General features: G+C 48.2%; 1 protein-coding gene across 1 annotated transcript in view; it reads left to right on the top strand.

Moving 5' to 3' along the window:
* The first annotated feature begins 1415 nt into the window (after nt 1-1415).
* The window catches only part of DAPL1 (death associated protein like 1), an 87407-nt gene continuing 68324 nt past the window's right edge, over nt 1416-20498 (top strand). Inside the window, exon 1 of the mRNA XM_035007973.1 lies at nt 1416-1747. Within this exon, the coding sequence (XP_034863864.1) occupies nt 1726-1747 (22 nt within the window). The 5' untranslated portion in view covers nt 1416-1725. The remainder of the gene's footprint in view (nt 1748-20498) is intronic.

The raw sequence follows: 20498 nt of genomic DNA, 5'->3' as shown, positions 1-20498 counted from the left end.
GTTTGGGGAGACAGGAGTTAAACAGGTGCAATCCCATAGGTTTTGAAAGCCTTAGTAAGGAGTGTAGACTCTACCTTAAAGGTAATGGGAATGACTTTCTGAAATCACTCAGATTGTGTGGGGAGTGGACTAGGGAGAAGCAGGGGAAGGAGACCATTTAGGAGGCCATGGCAAAGATGAGAGTGGTCTCGATGGAAGAAAGTTGCAGCCGTGAGATACAGAGATGTGTACAGATTCAAAAAAAAAGAAAAATGAAGAGGCACAATGGGTGTGCTTTGATAATTGGTTAGAAATGAAATGTGAGCTGGCCAAGGAATCTATGATGACCTCAGGTACGTCTGGCTAAGCAGTTGGGCAGCCAGATGGTAGAGCCATTTGGAAAGACAGTGGCTCCAGAAGGAGCATGTTTAGTGCTTCTGAACTGAATCTCCAATTAGGATAAAAAGAGGCTTCAGAATTCACAGCAGAAGGCCAGGTTGAAAAGCCCAACAAAGACGGATTTACGAAAGCTATGGAGGTCAGGACAGAGGAAAAGGCAAGAGGTTGAGAAGTTCAAGTGAAAGGATGTTTAGGTGAGAAAAGCAGGCTACAAAAACAGTCTATACAATAAAACACACGTGCACAGAATAGATACAAGGAAAAGATGCTGGTGTATCTTCATGAACACACTAGTAATAGTTACTGCCTCCTAGTGAGACGACTGGTGATTAGTATTTCTTTCCCTCCGCTTGGCTATATTTGCAAGGATAATGGTTGTACAATAAATGTGGCGCTTTTTCGGAATAAAAACAAAAGCTATTTTTGAAAAGTGGCTATGTAGGTGAGGGAAGACTATTAGAGGGATTTTTTTCTTAAAGTGAAGAACTTAATTGGAAGGGGTAACAACAGTAGCTGGTGGACAGGCTGAAGGAGACAAGTCAGGTGATTTGCTGCCTCATAAACTTGGTTGCCTATCGCAATCACCAGCAAAGCTTAAAAGAAAAAAACACTGATCCTGGATCCCTCCAGAGATTCCTCCAGAGAGTCTGGTTTAATTGGCAGGAGGTGTGGCCTGAGCGCTAGAGATTTTTTTTCATGCTCTTCAGGTGATTCTAACGGCAGCAAAGATGGAGACCCACTAACGTAATTAATGAGAGGTAAGAGAGATCACTTTTCAGAATAGCATTTTGAGTTCATTAGAAAGGAGCAAGAATCTCAGGGAGAAGGTTCTTGCGGTGAACCCATGAAGCAGGGTCAAAGGTTAGCAATGAGACAGCGCCCCCAGGGTCAGGCATGGGGTCAGTCACACGGTGCGCTCTCACACGACCACCAGGTGTGAAGTGAGCTGAGCTCCATCTAAAAGAAAGTTGCAAGAAACTCTGCAAGACATGGGGTCCTATTATATGGAAAGAAAATCTGAGGTCCTGGAGGCCTCGGTGCAGTGAAGAACAGGTAACAGCTTCTGCATCAGAGGCAAGGGCTTTTGTGTTCTAAGCTGTTGCTGTTCAGCCACGAGCACTGTCAGGCCAGCAACTCAGCTGCAGACCTTCATGGCTGCAGAAGACAGTGTCTGGATTCCTCGCTAACTCTGAGGAATGAGTTTCAAAGAGTCCGCCAGTGGAGGCTGGCAGTGGTCCAGGTGCAGCCCAAGCGATAGCCGACAATGCACTTGGTGGGGCTGCACTTCCGGAGCCGTGGGCTCAGAGGGGCTGCTGTGATCCCATCCTTCCAATCCTGGTCCCCCTGATGCCGGGCCTTGTCTTCTCGGGTGAGTTCCTTCGCGCTTCTGACCTCGCTCTCTTCACTGGTGGAAAGGGGGATAATGGTACCTGTTTGATAAGTTTCTCAGGATTAAATACAATAACATTATGAAAGCAGCTAATAGGTTTTTTACATGTTTTGTGATTGCCATTGTTTGAAAGAGGAAAAGGGGGCACATAGCTCTTAAGGTCAGTCTGGACCAACATCTTTCCGCCTCATTTCCATCTGTCATGTTCTCCAACTCTCTAGCTTCTAAAATATGGTGGCTAGAGAAGACAAACTGGTTTTTTCTTAGTAAGAGATTAATGGCACAGAGTTGGTAGACCTAAAAAAAAAAAAAAGCAAAAATTGAAAAAGCAGAGTCAATCTCAAAATTTCATTTTTTTATGTAAAATAACTTGATGTTAGGAATTATCAGAATTGAAACAATGATTATTGAAATTTAAACTCTAAGAAAAAAAGGCAATGCGGTGGAATGTGTGGGACTTTTACTTGCATTTCTTTAAATCTGAGATGCCTTCGGTTGTAAGATTCCCCGTCACTTTTTGTATCATTAAGAACAAAGAATGTTCCTAATTAAACTATGACATGATTTCTTTCCTCATGATTTTTTCTCTTATTGAAAGAGCTCTTTTGGATTAATTTAAACATCTGTTGTTACCACAAATCACTCTCATACATATCTAAAAAGGAAGACAGTGAAATAAATTGGTTGTTGTTCTGCAAAATTTGTTCACGTTCAGTTGAACTTTTCCCAGTCACTTTTAAGTCATCTACGGCCACAGTTTTTCCTACAATAATGTCCTCCAGGCTTGCAAGTGAATTGGTGATATGTTTCCTTATTATCGCCCGTATTTTTTTTTCTGAGTCACTGACATCTCTTTTTGTAAGCTTTTTTGCCTAGCCTGTGATAAGCAATCCTTCTGTACTTATCTTGGTAACAAACATAACAGCTTTATCTACTGGTGGATATATTCCTTTCTTGAGTCCTATAAAGCTATACTTCTCAAACTTTCATGTTCATACAAATCACCTGAGGATCCTGTTTAAAAGTGGATATAAAATAGGTGTGGGCTAGAGCTTGCAATTCTCTAATCTCACACACCCCCAGGTGAGGCCACCCAGCTGGTACTACAGTTCGAGTAACAGAGCTATCACGACATTGGTTCAATTGGCTGCAGCTTTGCAAGAAAGGATGGCGGTATGGTTATTCCTCCAGTAGATGCTCACTTCACTAATACCAAATGTATGCCCTGCTGCTCTGTTTTCATGCCCTTCTGTATACACAGTGCTTCATTTCAACACCATATTATAGTATAATCTTTTAAAAATTATTTATAGTATAATATATTTATAGTATAATCTTTTAAAAATTATTTAATGGCAGTGAATAGCCCCAGGAATGCACATAATTCATTGATATACATGACGGCAGAGTGAGGAGCTAAGAATAAGTTAGTACACATAGCCAGGGCTGTGCCCCAAATGTGGATGGTAAGGGGCACCCCAATATCAGAGATGCTAAAAAGTGCAAAAACGTGCCGCTTCAGCTGAAGGAAATATGGAGAATCTGTTGCAAATCTCTGTACTATTTTCACCGCTGTTTTTTGCAGTTTTGTTTGTTTTTTTACTTAAGAAAATGCTGACCTCAGCTTTAGGAAGTATGACAGAGAACAGTAATAACCCCATTGTGTTTCTCAGTGTCTCTGTTCTTAACCTTTTGGCTTCACCTATGTAAGTGGAATGCCAGGAGAGAAGTTCAGTGTGTGAGCCTTGGTGATATGTGTGTTTAAAGCTGACTTCTCAGGGCTCAGTCTCCTGGGTGCTTGTTGAAAAATGCCTAACTCTGAGTCCCCCCAACCTACTGAAGCAGCATCTCCGGGGGGCTGATCCTGGCGAAACTCTGTCACCAAGTCCCCCACGAGAGCCTAACATCACTCAAGCTTGAGAACTATTGGTTTAGTGTGTTCACTCCTTGCTGCAGGATTTAGCCTCTCAGTCTCCAGGTAGGGGGCACCTCCCATGTACCAAAACGAGAAACACTGAGTGGTCTGGCACAGCATCTCTCCCTGTGCTCCCGGAGCCTACACTCCAAATAAGTTAGCAGAGAGAACACTGTGCTCTGGGCATTTAGGAGGGGAGTGGGAGAGGAGGAAGAAAGTTGCTTCCAGTGGATACAAGAAGAAAAGAACTTTCTGGAAAGGCGGGAAATGTGCTGGATCTTGAAAGATGGATGAATTTTGGATAGGACAGGAGAGGAGGACATTGCAGGCAGGTGGTTCAGCATAAGCAAAAGCAAGGAGGCAGGAGGGCGCTAGTCACGCTCCACAAAGAGTAGACTGGGTGTTCTAAGGAGATGGACCATGTCACAGAATCATACATGTTCAGAGAGCTTGACAGAAGTAAGGCCACGCCCCAGGAGAACTTGCTCTCTTAAAGCTGGTCTCTCCAGTTAGGGTTTGAAAATGGTTTACTCTTCTTTTTCTTCTTCCTCTTTCTCCCCCATTCTACTCTCTCTTTTCAAGAGAGAAGAGACCCAGAGCCTTGATTTCTTTTTTCTTTCATCGGTGCTTCAGGCCATGTTGCTCCTTCCCTTCATGCTGGCTTCCCCTGCCACTCTTCTGACCCCTGCACACACTCCTCGGTCTTACTCCCACGGCCGTCAGCCGGTGCATGAGGAGAAACGCAAGCTCATTGCAATAGTAATCTCAGCAAAACATAACTAGAGAGGAAATTTTGCTGTTCTGTTGCAAATAACATATGGTACCTCCCAAAAGCCAAAAGAAATGATTTTTTAATCATCGCTGTTCAGGATTATCCACGCTCCCTTTCCTCAGTGTGGATAATTGAGGGTTGGCTGTATTTGGATTTCTAAGCAGTTTGGACATTATTGAAATCCAAGGCTCCCAGTTTGTACCCCGCACTGAGCGGGCATTCGTGCCTGTAATTAAATTGATCTGTGAGGAGGACCTCGGATGTGAGCGGCTGCCAGAGAAAGACAACTGGCGTTTCTTTGTTGCTCACGTGGGACCAAAATAATAGCAACTGCTTTCCTTCAGGAGAGATGCCTTTTGTGCCTTCGTGTTCCGGGTCTGGGTGCCATTGCCTCCAGACACTTCTGTGGGCTTTCTGGAAAAACGGTCTTTGGTGAATTTACCTTATAGGATGACTTTACTTCGGGGCCCGCTGGGCTTCTGTGAGGCAAGCAGAGATATTAGAGATGATTTGTTTTTAAGGTGGGCAGAGGTTGGCCAACATGTGTATGTACACACGCATGTGCACACCCATGCACACACGTGCATGCACACTCATGCACACACATACACGCATATGCACACACATACTGGGACATGAAATTTTGAGTAAAGGGGAAGCTGAATACAGCATGGCTAGAAAAATAGGTCTGTTGTCTGCATGTGTGTGCATTTTGTGTGTAAGAAGGACAGATGGGCAGCCTCTTCTAGGACACAGGGGTTCAAAGAGCGAGAGGTGTGTTGCTTGTGTTCCCTGGGCACGGGGGATTGGAGGGGAAAGTAAGGACGCGGGAGCTAGCCCCCCACCTGGTTGTCTGCCGCCTAGAGAACGGCGAGGAAATATTCGAGATGGAAACGTGCGTGTTCCTACACACACAAGCCGCCAGGGAGGGTGTCCTCACCTCCACACAGTAGTGGCCTGAGGGCTGAGAGGAGGCGGCCCAGGAGCCAGGCTGTTGCTTGCTGGGCGGGGAGGGGGCTGGGCTATTGGGCAGAACGACAGGAAGAGCTCAGAGCAGGACTGCGCCCCTTCCCCGTGGCCACCTTTGGAGGCTGCGTTGGCTGAAGGGCCCCCCTCCCCGGGGGCACTTTCAGCGACTCCGACTCCCTGTTGGCGAGGGCACTCTCCCGGTTGCCGGCAGCCATGGAGAGCATTATCCCGAAGCCCGCTGCCTGCACCCATGCACAGGCTAGCCCCCACACCCCCTGTTTAAGGTCAGGAGCAGGAAGCTGTGTGTGTGTGTGTGTTGCCCCCCCCTTCCTTGTTAAAGTCAGAACTAAGGAGTCGGGACTATAGGACCAAATCACATGATGCCAGCCTCCCTTCACCCTTCTCCCCTGCCGCACCCCTGCTCCAGCCACACTCCTCCTTGTGTGGTTCGCTGCCATCCGATGGCCCATAAGAATCTTTGATCAGTGCCCAAGGCCAGCAGTGTGTCCTGGGGTCAGGCCTCCCTCCCTCGTGTACCTCGGGCTCCTCTCCCTACTTCCCTGCTTCCCACCAGAGATGTTGCTCTTCTTGCCCGTGTCTTCCATCAAGACTTCCTGCACTCTCAGGGAGCTCATTGCTGACTACTCATGCATGCTGTCTGTGCCCTCAGCACCGCACAGACATGGGGAGACAGCCTCCCCCACCCCATAGCACGGTGAGGAAAGACAAGCACCCACAGCATCACTTCCCCTCCCTCCCCGGGAGGACAGCCCGGCCATTTTCATGAGTAAACCTGCTACCCACTCCTCCCGACCTCTGTGATGGCTTCTCCTGACCACAGTGGTTACTGATTAAAGAGAAGCTGGATTATTTATCTTAGAAGAGAATTAAAGCCAGGGGGCGGGTGGTGGGGAGAGAAAGTGAGAGAGAGAGAGAGCCCTTGGCTGCAACGCCCTTGGGGAGAACCACAGATTACTCAGTTCATCTCTACTCTCGTGACACCCAGCACCCCCAGGCACCCCGGACGCCACCCAGAGGGCACGTGCTACCACCCAGGAAGCGTGCCTATCTCTGGCCCTGCTCTCACCAGGCAGGTAGCAATTCCTCCTGCGCACCAGGCGCTGTGCTGGGTCCTGAGCGCCAAAGCCAGGCGTCCCCGAGGAGGCTGGCCAGCGCTGAGCGTCTGGGGGAGGACTCCAGGCAGTCCCTCGCCGGCTGTTCCCTCCTGCAGAGCTGTCCATGCATCTTGCTTTATAGACCGTAGAACCGCAGCTCTGCTCAGAAGCTGAAGTATATCCCTCTGGCTCCAGAGCAATGAACTGTCCGCTGTCAGCTCTCCCAGCAGGAATGGAAAGCCTGTGTCTCAGATGAAGTTTCCTCTACAGAAAAATAATAGTGCTGCAAATAAGGCACTACGCCGGTGTTTCCCATCTGTGTGCCTGCCTTTTATGGCCTCGACTCTTGACTCTCATTGGAGTTGCTGATGAACAGCTGCTGACAGAGCACCGGGGTGTCTCGAGGATTTCTGTAGGAGGGGCCTTAGGGCCCTGAGGTCAACGGGGCCCTGTTTAGTGAGCACACTGGTTACTTGGGAGGTGCTGATGGAGCCTTCAGGAGGGTTAAACCCTCTTCTATCATCCTCACCGTCCTTGGCAGCACCCCACATCAAGCCTGTGTTTGTGAATGAAGCCAGCACTGGGAGTCAGGAGAGCCGCATGCCGGGTCCAGCTCTAATCAGTGGAGGGACTTTGCACCATCCCACGGATTCTCCTCTGTAAAGAGTTTGGGGCTAGACCGCTTCTTCTCTAAAACCCTTCACAGTTATTCTAGGCCTTGGAGGAAGGAAGCAAGACTGGAGACACAGTCCTCAACCCAGAAAAAGCTAATAATGGTGAGTGAGAAAATACCTCCAAAGACAAAACTGCATGAAACCACAACTGGTCAAACCATAGAGAGTTCATGCTTCTCATCCACCAGCATCTAATCTCACTACTTCAGGTGACAGCCCCTAATTTCCATGTGGGAAGATCACCAGGTTCCGCTTCCAGGGATGGAACCCATAACCTAAAATACTCTTAAGTCTAGCTGCTTCTTTCGGGTTCCACACCACCCCCTTGTCCCAGCCACTCTTGTCTGTCCCTGCTTCCCCCAGCCCTCCCCACACAGCAGCAAAGACCTCTTTTGTTGTTATTACCTGTTTAATAGGTGTGTCTTTTTAAAGTTGTGATAGAATTACAGCACTCTGGTTTGATACATTTACCTATTGCGATTCGTTAGCACAGTTGCATTAGTGAACACCTTCGTCATGTCACACATTTATTATTTCATTTTTGTGCGGGGAGCAGCTCAGATCTAGGCTCTTAGTCACTTTGAAGTTAATAATCAGTCTCATTGACCATAATCACGAGGTTGTACATCAGATCTCCGGAACATATTTACCTACTAGTTGTATATTTGGACCCTTAGAGAACATCTCTCTAATTCCCCCATCCCCCAGTCCCTCGTAATCACCATTCTGGTCCTTTTTTACAAGTGCAGATTTTTAAAAATCTCACCTATGAGATCATACAGTATGTCTTTCTCTGTCTGACTTATCTCACTTAGCATAATGCCTTCAAGGTCCATCCATGTTATTGCAAATGGCAGCATTTCCTTCTTTCTCATAGCTGAGTAATATTCCGTTGTATATTGTGCGTGTAAAGAAAACATACCATGTTTTCTTTACTCATTCATCCATTGACAGGCCTTCAGATTGTTTCCATGTCTTGGCTATCGTGAATAATACTGCAATGAACACAGGGGTATACGAATCTCTTCAAGATACTGTTTTTAGGGCGCCTGGGTGGCTCATTTGGTTGGGCGACTGCCTTCGGCTCAGGTCATGATCCTGGAGTCCCGGGATCGAGTCCCGCATCAGGCTCCCTGCTCAGCAGGGGGTCTGCTTCTCCCTCTGACCCTAACCCCTCTCATGTGCTCTCTCTCATTCTCTCTCTCAAATAAATAAATAAAATCTTCAAAAAAAAATTAAAAAAAAAAAAGATACTGTTTTTATTTCCTTTGGATACACACCCAGAAGTGGGGTTGCTGGATCATATGGCAGTTCAATTTTTAACTTTCTGAAGAACCTCCCAACTCTTTTCCACCATGGCTGCGACCAACGTTTACATTCCCGCTGACCATGCCCAAGTGTTCCCTTTCCTCCTTATCTTCGCCAACAATATTATCTCTCTTTGATGATCATCATCCTGACAGGTGTGGATTTGGTTTGCATTTCTCTGATGCTCAGTGATGTGCGCATCTTTTCATATACCTGTTGGCCATTTGTAGGTGGACGTATTTTTCCAATATAACTCATGCTGGGTCTCTTCCCTCTGGTCAGAGTAAAATCCTGTCTCTTTCCCTCAGCCTGCAGAGCCCAGTATAGCATGGCTCTGCCCCCGTCTCCCCTCCTCTCCCACTGTGCCCTGCTCAGTCCAATGCTCTGGCCGTTATGGCTCTTCCTTAATCTCCTGGCTTACTCTGCCTGAGAGCCTTTGCACCTCCTCCCTCTGCCCAGCATGTCCTATACCCAGCTCTTCTTCCCACAGCCTCTCTTCTCATTTCATTCAGATCCCTATTCAGATGTCGCCTCCTAAGAGAGGCATTCCCTGACCATCTTATCTAGAGCAGCACCCCAGCATCACCCCACATCACTCTCTACCCTCTCAATCTGCTTTGGTTGGTTGTTGTTGTTGTTGTTTAATAGCTCTCATCGTTGCCCAATTTTGTAGCCTTTTATACAATGTATTTGTTTGTTTTCTGTCTCTCTTACTGGGAAGACAGTCCCAACAAGGTAGGGTCTGATCTGTCTCATCCCTGCCGTGTCTCCAGAACATACAATAGCACTGGCCCGTGGGAGCAGCTCTAGCAACACCTGGTGACCAGGTGAGAAAGCGGGTGAAGCTGCTCCGTGCACTCAGCGTCCCCGCCCCACTGGTTGGTTCAGGGATGGGCAGGTGACTTAACCTGGTCTGGGCAGACTGAATCTCCGAGTGGATGCCAGGATGCCAAGCCAGAGGCACACATTTTTCTCTGGTGCCCTAAGTGTTGCCATGGTGAGAGGCTGCGGCCAGAGCCGCCAGGTATATCCGGAAACGGGCTCTACCCAGGGGAAGAAAGACCAAGGGGCAAAGCTGGTGGCAGCCTTAGAGCTCTGAAGGAAGCTGCCTGAAACCAGGACTTTCTATGGACTTTCCAGCCATCGGCCAAGACATTTCTCAGGCAGCGTGTAGTTAATCCTCACACACCACCAAAGTAGCTGACAAAATCGGGAAAAAAGCTGAGTGACTTAGCCAAAGACACACAGTCAGATTAGGGCTCAGCTTCAGATCTGCTGACCACGATATCATGTTGGGTGCTCTCCCCTTTGCCTCAGGGGGCCCTTCTCCAGGGAAGGCACCCCCGACTGACATGACAGAGCCTAGCCAGGGATAGGGTGGGATTAGCCTCAGAGTGGAACATCCTGCTGTTGCACGCGTTCTGTTTGTGCGGGGCTTTTCTTCAAAGCGCTCTGCCTGCTTTTGCAAATAACTGTAACAAAGCTTTTCTGCAGCAGGTCTAGAGGAGACAAGTCAACCAATGGCAGCCGAGGTTCTCCAGGCTTAGAAACCAATGAGTGCCCCCCCTTATCTGCTGACAGGGTACAGGATTTTGACAGCACAGGCCTCTGTGGTTTGTCTGGTGAAGTAACACAGCACCTCACAGATGTTTAATCCTCATGATCTATCAGCCCCACCAACAGCGCATGAGGTTACAAAACTCTTTATGTTAAGGAGGGGCAAACGTGTGGCCCTCAGCCCTTGCGGGCTCCCCTCTCATGAAATCCACTGAGGAGAGCCTTGCTGGGCTGTTCTCACGGTCCCCAACACCTGGCTGGCCCGGCCCCAGCGAGAGCTTCATTTCTCAGAGCCGGGCTCACACTATGTGAATCCCAAGCCCACCTACCTTCCTAGGCCTCGGGTCTGTCCCGCAGCTGCCTGCTGACTGCCAGAATGGTGGTCCTTAGGAAGGAGCCTGCCGGGAAATATCTCAGCCGTGTGTTCTCATGTACGCCAAAGGCTGCCAAACAGTGTCCAGTGAGGTGTGCGTGCTGGAGATGGTGCCTGGTGCCCCTGCCAAGCCCCCAGGCTCTTAGTGAGGGGTGGGACCCATGGGAGATGTTTCCACTCATCCATAGCAGCCTGTTCATCACCCGCCAGGAACCTCTCTTCAGCCGGGGTTAATGACCTACTATGGCTCCCTCTTTCCCTTCCATTGAGGCCAGCGTGTTCCTTCCCATGGCCAGCCTGCTCTGCCACTCAGACCAGGGCACACCTCAACCCAGATATTCAAGGGACCCCCACCTAGGTGTTGGCACCCATCTCAGTGTATGATCCTGCAGAAGGAAGGCTGGGAAACTATGCAGCATGGAGTCCAAATTCAGCTAGTAAAAATAAGACCATTTTCATCTGGACCCAACTGTTGACTTCCTGAGTCAGTTCTCAGAAAACTAGAATCAGGACAGAGAAATGCCAGTTTTTGTCTGCCTTTGGACAAAACCTGCTAAGCTTATACTAAATGACCATCTGCCTCCAGGCCCCTCAGGGTCCGATGATTCCCATAAATCCTTAGTTTTCCAGCAGAGAAGTGCACAGGAATCAGGGAAGGGCTCGAGCTCTATCCTCAGAGATTTGGGTTCAAGAAGTCTAGGACAGGATCATTACACGTTTCCCCACCCCCACACCCCAAAGCCTTAAGTTTCAGAGTCCTAAAGAAAGGATAGACGGAGACTTGAGAGGTGATCTCAGTGCGTAAAGGAGGACAGTCTCACCTGGCAGTGGACCATCAGCGAGCGGGTTTTAGCTAAAGATCAGCAGATGTCACAAGCTCAGCGCCAAATGGAGCAAGGGACTGGCACCTCTCCCACCTTCTTTATTCTCTCCTTCACTGGAGAGACATCACTAGACATCAGGAATCACTAGACTTGAATTCCTCCTAACTTGTCTCTGGGACAGTCAGGTTCTTGCCATCTGGGGAACGAAGGTAACGCCTGCTATCCATCGGGTACAACTCACGGCTGGGAAGCCAGGCATCAGGCCCAGGCCAGGACCTCAGCAGAGACATGACAAGTAGCAGCCACCCCAAAGCCAGAGGGGCTCAACTCTCCCAAAGGGTTGCTTCTCCTGGTCCTGATGGGGACAGGGGCAGAGTGGATGTCTTTGGAAATAGGCTGGCCATAGTTCAGCAGGAAGCAAGCCATGCGTTGATTCATAGCAAAGATCACATTTCACTGTTGGCTTAGCTGGTCTCTAAGCAAGCTGTGGCCGTCTCCACTCTAGAAGGTGGTTTGTGTTTGTGCAACACATTGTCTGCAGCAGTACTAGGACGTGTGTTTCCATAATGTGTGTCTACCATCAACAAGAACAGCGCTTTCTAAGTACTGTTCTGAATACACTATGTTATTAATTTATTAATCCCCATTATCACTTTGTCAGGTGGGTACTAAAATCATCCCACTTTATAGATAACTGAAGCACAGGTCGAGTAACTTGTCTGACATCACGTGGCAAATGGGTGGAGGAGCTAGGAAGTGAACCCAGGTGTTCTGAACTTCAGAGTTCCCCATTGTTTGGGTGTGAAGATGGGTACCGGGTGGGTCTGCAGTTCTGTCAGGTCAACATTCAGGGACCTATCCGATTCAGAGGGAAGTGGTCACAAAGGCACCATCTGCCCAATAGGGTGATTGGAGTTGGTATAGTCTGAGCACTCAGGATCAAGATTTTTATAACTAACGTCACAGAGAAGTGATTGGGTGACATAAAACACCATCAGAGTGTTCCAGACAGGTGTGGCTGGTGAAGCAAAGATGGAGCACCAGACCCCAGCCACGGACCCCTAAAGGACTGGGGGAACCCCAGCTTCTGCTTTCCCCGGACACAAGTTCCAATATCAGCAGAGAAAAATCAGAACCACACTCCAAAGAGCATGCCTTGGTCCACTTGCTTCAGAGTGGCAGCTACTGTGGTCCTAGAGGATCCATGGCTCCCTCCATCCGCCCCTCAGCCAGGCATTGGAACCACAGAGGAGAAACCAAACCGAGCCTGCCTCTTACAGCTGTGGCTGGCATTGTCTGTGTGTAATTCATAAGCCATCTACCTTCTCTTCCTGTGCGATCCCTCCCCTGCAACCTTAGTGAGGGGAATTAGCTGAATGCATTGTTAGGAGTCCCCACTCCTGCTGTATCCACTGGATGAGTGGGAGATGCTGAATGGTTCTGCTAGAACAAAAGAGCAAAGGCTTGTGGGTGGAGCAGAGGATAGCTAGAAGCAGAAGAGCAGGGAGACAGAGTTCAAAGATTGTCCAGAATGGGGGCAGAGGCTGAGCGGCTGGGGAGCCTGCTGCTTCCTTAGTGGTTACGGGGCAGTTGGTAAGAGGGCAGCCTGGCCCGTGGGGTGCTGCAGAATGGAGGTAGGAGAAGAGGAACTTCTTGGGAACCAGGGCAAGAAGAACTTGAGATAGAAATAGGTGGCCTTGATCAACTGAGCAAGGAATCCATAACTTAGGGACAGAACTCCAAGAAAGAGCTGTGTGCTGGACTGGACAGAGCCATAGTCCATACAACCCTGTGGCTTTAACTGTGAATCCATGGGGACTAGCCCTCGGGGGCAAACACACTCCTGAACTGGCATTTATTGAGGAAGAAGATGAAAGAGAAAAGTGGAAGGCAACATTTCTGAGGACCCCCCCCCCACCTCAAATGGAAGCACCCTTGGGATGTTCCTATAGCCTGGAGTAGGAATCAGAAGACCACCCACAGCCTGGGAGATGTGACATGTCTGAGCCTCCGTTTCCTCCCATTAATTTGCTCTTAGTTAATGGCCACCTTGTAAGTGGCCTCATACTGCACCTCTAGGTGCCCCAAATGCCACAGTGGAACTTTCTGCAGTGATAGAAGTGTGGTTTTTTGTGTGCTGTCTAGAACAGTAGCCACCGGTCACATGTGACTATTGAGCACTTGAAATGTGGCTGGTACCACTTCAGAGTCGAATTTTCCATTTTAGTTACTTCTAATTTTAATGTAAACGGCCACACGTGGCTAGTGGCTACCGTGATAGATAATGTAGTCCTGCACTGTAGCTTCATAAAGGCCAAGACAGAAGTTTCTGCTTCCTCCTCATCTTGCCACAGCCTGGAGTCAAGCATGGGGCCCTTGGCAGGCCCTTCATAAATGAGCCTGACCGAGTGACTGAGTGATGCCAGTTTGCACAGAATCATGAAGAGACCCGTTCAGCAAAGGTGACATAACTGACCCCTCACTGCTGTGCGGTATAATGGAGAAAAATAGAATTAATCTGGGCACCGAGAGTGAAGTGCTGCTCGCTCCATTCTCTGCAGCAATGGATTGCTTCATTATCCAGGTCATTATCAAGTCTGTCCCTGCCTGGGTTTGCATGTGTGCCTATTAATTGTTTGTTTAAATAAGAGTGGCCCTGGAAGGGTGAAGGAGCTGCCCGTCCTCATCTTCCCGGCTCCTGGCCCTGCCTTCTGCGTCTCTCTTGTCCTGGTCTCCTGCTCACTTGGGCACCTGCTGAGAGCAAGCGGGCTTGAAAAGGGGAGGGGGGAGAAACCCACTAGAGGAACTGAGCAGACTGAATACATTCTCGCTTGACAGCTGAGAGAATCACCCCCTCTACCATTGTGTTCAGGAAACACCACCATTGACACTCTCTCGGGAATAACAATAGCCCCAGTGAATGAGGCCCTTTTTCCTCAGATCTGAACGTTTCCATGGGTGCACATTACCTCTCTCCTCTAGGAACAGCCGCGGCTGAGGGCTGCGTGGGCCTCAAGTAGATGCCATGCCTTTCTTCTTATTGTCTTCAAGACGATCAAAGCTCTACCACCTTTAAATTGGACCCGAATGTTTAGATTTGGGGGTTATCTTTCAGCTGGGGTGGGGTCGCTTATTTATAAAACTCCCCCGCGGGGCGCCTGGGTGGCTCAGTCGTTAAGCGTCTGCCTTCCGCCCGGGTCATGATCCCAGACTCCTGGGATCAAGTCCCACATCGGGCTCCTTGCTCAGCAGGGAGCCTGCTTCTCCCTCTCTCTCCTTCTGCTTGTGCTCTCTCTGTCAAATAAATAAAATCTTTAAAAAAAAAAAATATTGAGAACTTCCAGGGCGCTTGGGTGGCTGAGTCGGTTAACCGTCCCACTCTTGATTTTGGCTCAGGTTACAATCTCAGGGTCGTGGGATCGAGCCAGGCGTTGGACTCCACGCTCAGCAGGGAATCTGCTTGAGATTCTCTTTCCCTCTCCCTCTGCCCCTCTTTGCACGTGCACACTCACTCTCTCTAAAATAAATACATTTTTAAGAAATAATTAAGGGGCGCCTGGGTGGCTCATCGGTTAAGCGTCTGCCTTCGGCTCGGGTCATGATCCCAGGGTCCTGGGATCGAGCCCCACATCGAGCCCCACATTGGGCTCCCTGCTCAGCGGGAAGCCTGCTTCTCCCTCTCCCACTCCGCCTGCTTGTGTTCCCTCTCTCGCTGTGTCTCTCTCTGTCAAAATAAATAAATAAAATCTTTAAAAAAATAATAATAATAAAACTCCCCCGCTTCTGCTCTGAGCCTTGAAGCTTTATTTGCACATGAAAGCCCTTCTCGGGGTCGTTATTACGGCGTGTGCGCCACCTAGAGGCCACTGTCTTAAATTCAGCCTCACGCGGCCACCAACCTGTTGCGTCTTTTTCCTTTTTCTCTCATTTTTTCACATGGAACCAAAGACCTCAGAACCCCTGTCTCTGCTGAGTAGACCCCATTCCGCTCCCACCTCCTCAAAATTGGCTTTCTGTGATCCCAAACCCTCCCCTCACAGAGCTCTCGGCCTGAGGGAGGCCCACACAACCAAGGATCCTTTCCAATACTTTCTAGCCTCTGTCGAAGGAATAGAACTTTTCAGGCTGTCTTAAGACTTAAGGAAGATGCTTGACAGAGACCAGAGAAGACTTCTGGCCTACGTTCCAAACACACAGGGAGCTCTCTCGGTGCTGTGGTCTGGCTGGGTGCTTCAGGGCGGGGGGCGGGCAATGGCCAGGACTGAAGACCCAGTCCATCTTGTCGGGTTCCTCCCATGACTGCCTCTGTACCGCACAACCTCACGTGGGTATCCCCAGGGATGGACACCATGTTAGGGGAACCGGGATACCAAATATTTTACTGGTGCCATTGCGGTTTGTTTTGTTTTCTTGTGTTAAAATACGCATGACTCAAGATTTGCCATTTTAACCACGTTGAAGTATACAGTGCATGATGTATGTGCACAATGCTCTGCACATCACCGCGATTTATTTCCAGAGCTTTTTTGTCATTGCCAACAAAAAACTCCATCCCCGTTAAACAATAACTCCCCATTCCTGCCTCCAGCCCCTGGTCACCTCTATCCTACTCTGTCTCTATGACAATTTGCCTATTCTTGGTCATGGAATCATATAATGTCTGTCCTTTTGTGTCTGGCTGAGCCAAATATTTTTAGCTGTGGCCTTTTGACTTGGGCTATAGAGGCCTGGCTTTCTTTTCTGTTTTCTCTGGAGTAGAGATGGGAAAGAAGTCAGCAAAATGAACTTAAACCTTGCCCTTGAGCCGTAACCAGCCCTGGCTGTGCTCTCTGGCTGGGTGTGCCCCTGCAAATCACTGTGGAATTGAGGAAAGGAGGAGCCACGGTTCAGAGTTCTCCAAACAAACAAGGAAGGGGCCATTGTTTGGGGGCTTAGACGAATAGGGCCTTGGCTGGCATTTCCTGGCCTGGTTTGAAAGGGATCCTGAGCAGGCTGTCACCGTGAACTCCGACAAGAGGGGCTGCCGCTGCAGAGGATCTGACCCTGGAGGTTTGGGCCTGACAGGCAAGAGGCAGCCCTGAGTGTCCACACATGCGTGAGGGGTGGTTTCCGGGGTTGTGTGTCCGGGGATAATCTGAGGATTCAGAGGGAATAGAGCGCTGATTGTGTGCTTGACACTCACCTTCTTATTGCACGAACAGAGTGGGCCCTCTTACAGAAATGGCTATTGCTGTATGTATAGGTTTCAGTTATTTTTTTATTATGAAACTGCGATTCCGAAAATGTCACTTCCCGGGGAGAGGGGGATCGCAGCACCAGAGTGAGTCATCATAATGGTAACTAACATTTATATAACATTTAATGGTTTATAAAGCACTTTTCACAGACATGAGCTCATTCCTCATCTCAAGAACATAAGAAGGTAGGGAGAGTTTATAAGTGGCACCAGGAAGGGATGCCTCATGTCTTGGTTTCAAGAAAATGGTGATCATCTCAGCTCTGTAAATGAGCTTCAAACCTAAGATATCTCCTTGGCTGAAAACAGAGACTGCGTAGGAGATTCCCCTCAGGAATAAGATAACTGGACATCAGAAAAACGCATGTTTGACTAGGAATTTTAGCAAATTTGAGATGTGTAGGATACAGGCTCCTAAAGCTGACCTCTAAGTCAAGGTTTTTTAGTCAAGAAGTGGGAAATGTTGAGTTAAATAACACTAATTTAGTTCTTTGCAGGACTTCTCAGAGCCTTTATATTACGTGCATGTGACCTCCCAAAGGAGGGCTAAGGTATATAATGTTTCTCACGTGAATTTGATAATGGAATAGTTTTCATGGTTTGAGACTAATGTTCCTTAGGGTACGATTTAGGAAATACAGACTAGAGAGGTTGGATCCCTGGGCGCACGGTGAGACTAGGACCAGCAAAATGTAGAAACAAAGTGTTTTCCAGAGAGGTGAAGGAGGCTGAAGATCTAAGCAGAATGGTCTGAAGCCCAGAGAAGGAGAAAAGAATGGGAGGGGGCTTACTCCTGGAGTGAGGACAGATCAGGTGTGAAGGTAGAATGTCTGTAGAACTTCCCATGGTAGTCTGGCCCCCCATTTGAGTGTGGCCATGCAGCATCTGCCCTTCCATCCCCACCAGGTTGGCGGCAATGGGATGAGGGAAAGCCCACATCCCCTCAAGTTCATGAGGAGTCCCTCACACTGGTCCAACCCCTTCACGTGGGAATTCAGGGACACCTCACAACATTTACTCCTGTGGGGACTGCACTCAAAAGGAGCCATCAACACAGGCTTGGAAGCCCCTCAACCATGCTTTTTGGATGACACATGTATTTGCATGGAGTTTAATTTTGATTGCACATAAACATAGAGGTGGTTGAAATTTTGCTTTCCCAGTCTCTTAAATCAGAGTCATAATAACATTTGCCACTTGGGGTGCTTTCCATGTGTCAAACACTGCACCGAGCTTTCATTCTCCATCAAAGTTTTTACCTGGCGCTCACAAAAATCCTCTGGGAGAGGTTTGGTTACTTTCTTTATTTCACAGATGAGGAAACTGTGTTTTAGAAATGTTGGGTGTCTCGTTGATCATACAGCCAATAGGTTATAGAGCCCAGATGTTAACCCAGGTAACCTCAAGGCTCCATGCGTAACCATAAAGTTTTACTGCCTCCTCATATGTAGATAAGATTGCTCATTGCTCCACCCTCCTATTCATTCTCCGTGTCTCCCTTTCCAGAAGAATCTGTTTTATTGTAGAAGTCCAAGACTACATGTCCTAGCCTTCCTTTCAACCTGTTATGTTTGATGAGATGTAAGCAGAGGTTGTATGGTGTGGCTTCTGGGAAGGCTACTTAAAAGGCTACACTGTTGCAAGACATACCCTGTTCTGCTCTTGCTGCTTCCTCTTGCCTAAAACATGGCGGTGGTAGGTGGAGTCAGGACAGCCATCTTGGACCGGGAGGTTCCCAAGGATGGACTCACTTGCTAAGGATGAAAAGGCAGGAAGGCAGAAGTTCCTACCCATCATGGAACCAACACACCCACTATGAGCTGCATAAATACATTAGCCCCTATTGTATTTAAACCACTCTTATCTGGGTTTTCTGTTCTTTGAAGATGAAACTAATCCTGACAGATACAGCAAACTGTATTTCAAATTGGGCTTCCTGGTCTTAATTTCTAACTGCCTGCCCCATCAATGAACAGTTTCCTCCATTAAGCCACGTTTCCCTTCCACACCCCACTCCCCAGAGAAGCATGTTCCCTCCCTGTCTGACTCAAGTTCCAAGTCCCTGTGACCTTTTCCATATCCACCCAGCCTCTCCCTTTCTAAATCTAGCAATTAATACTGTAATCACACTTCTGGGCCTTATATTCTTTTCAGCACCACTGAAAATAGTATTAGGAATGTTTTATACTAACAACTGTTTGGGGAGAAGCATGGTTTGGTGTAAAAAGCACTGACCTGGTAGAAAACTAAGGGGGTGACTCTGCCCTTTGCAAGCTGCAAGGTTGTAAGGAGAGAACCAGTAGGTGATCTCTTCCTCAACATGAGCTGAGACCCCCTGACTCAGCCAGTAATGACTTTTCCACTTTATGGGAAGCAGATGGGATTTTAATGGGCTGTGACGGTTGTCTATTTTCTTTAAGCAACATACACCGAGATCTATGCGCCCCTTCCAGGAGATAGCATGCATAGTCACCAAAAAAGGAAGGTAACATTTGCAAATTCCTACTTAAAACTTTTCCTTTAGAAATCATGCTGCTTTGCTTTTTTATTTCCTCCATATAAAAAAAAAAAAAAAAAAAAAGAGGAGACCTAGCCCTTCTTTTTCTAGCACCACAATGCCACTTTTTTTTTTTTTTTTTTTGCCCCGAAGTAAACACAACCAATGGATCATTGGAAGAAAACAAAAAAATGGATCATTTCTTGATCCAATAAATATTAGGATGCTTTAGCAGGGGAGACAGGGAAGGGGTAGGGTTTGGACAGAGCAGTGGAGGCCTCCTGGATGGCTGGCAACATCCCCCTTCCCAGTGAAAGTGCTCATTATGAGTTTTCACCACATTGTAATCTGTGAAGCTACACATTTGTTTTATGTGATTTTCTGTATTTGTGTTAAATTTAACATAAAAGATTAAAAAGGGGGAGGGAGGACAGGTCACACCTTCCCACTGGAACTATTCCTAGCCGTGTTCCTCTGTAGATAGCTGTGGGATTATCTCCCCCCATTGCTTAGGGAGCAGTGCCAGCCCCAGAAAATGGAAGAACCCTACTTCCGCAGAGAGATGTAATGATTGCTCATGTTTCCGGAGCACCTACTCCAACTATTACAGTTGAAAGACTGATATATACATTTTCTCTCCTAGTCCTTAGAGCAACCCCCTGAGACCAATACTTTGATTATCCCCTTCTCATAGATGAGGAAACCGAGGCATAGAGGTTGAGGAACTTCTAGTTATAAGTGCCCAGGTCAGAATTCAAATGTAGGCACTCTGAATTTTTCTTACCACCTACTTGGGGGCAGTGGGAAGGGTGGGGAGCAAAACCATTATGGCTACTCTCTATCTCTGGATATCTTGCATTTCTCTTTCATTAATAAAATATGGTCTTGCCAGAGAGGGAAGACAGTCCTCATGCTGGCAGGCCCCTCAACAGTTGGCTTGAGCCAGTCTGGCTGCGCCGATGAGTAGGCACAAGTTCCTATTTCCTTCTGAGTGTGACATGCTGTAGTGACCGCCCGTCCCGGGGTGCCCAGGGCTAAGAGGTTTCTTTACGTACAGGAATTTTGATGCTAAAACTGGGAAAGTTTCAGGCACACTGGGTCAGTCGGTCAAGCTAAATGGGCCCCTGCATTCAGATCATGCAGGGACAGTCTCCCTCAGAACAAAGCTCAGGTGATAGCTGGGGCATTGTGATCTATCTGTGAGCCACAGACTCCCAGCAGGGAGCACACGGAGAAACCAGAGAGATTGGAGCACTCAGAGCCTGGCCAGGCAAGGGGCTGCCCGGGATTGAGTCAACTTCCCATTAGAGAAGGCTGAATGAATCCTGACAGCTAGAGAAAAAAAATATATCGAGGATAGCATAGGAAATGTTCGGATGAGAACAAAATTTACATCTCTTTATATTGGGCTGTAAATCCCCCCTTGGACTCGCTGTCAGTCTAGAGCACGATTAGTTCTGTCAGTCACTCTGAGGCAGCAGCGGGGCCCT

The sequence above is a fragment of the Mirounga leonina genome, unplaced genomic scaffold (genome assembly GCF_011800145.1).
Source record: "Mirounga leonina isolate KUSES-001 unplaced genomic scaffold, KU_Mleo_1.0 Mir_151, whole genome shotgun sequence".
NCBI classification, from domain to species: Eukaryota; Metazoa; Chordata; class Mammalia; order Carnivora; family Phocidae; genus Mirounga; species Mirounga leonina.
This window is presented reverse-complemented; position numbering and strand designations above follow the sequence as displayed.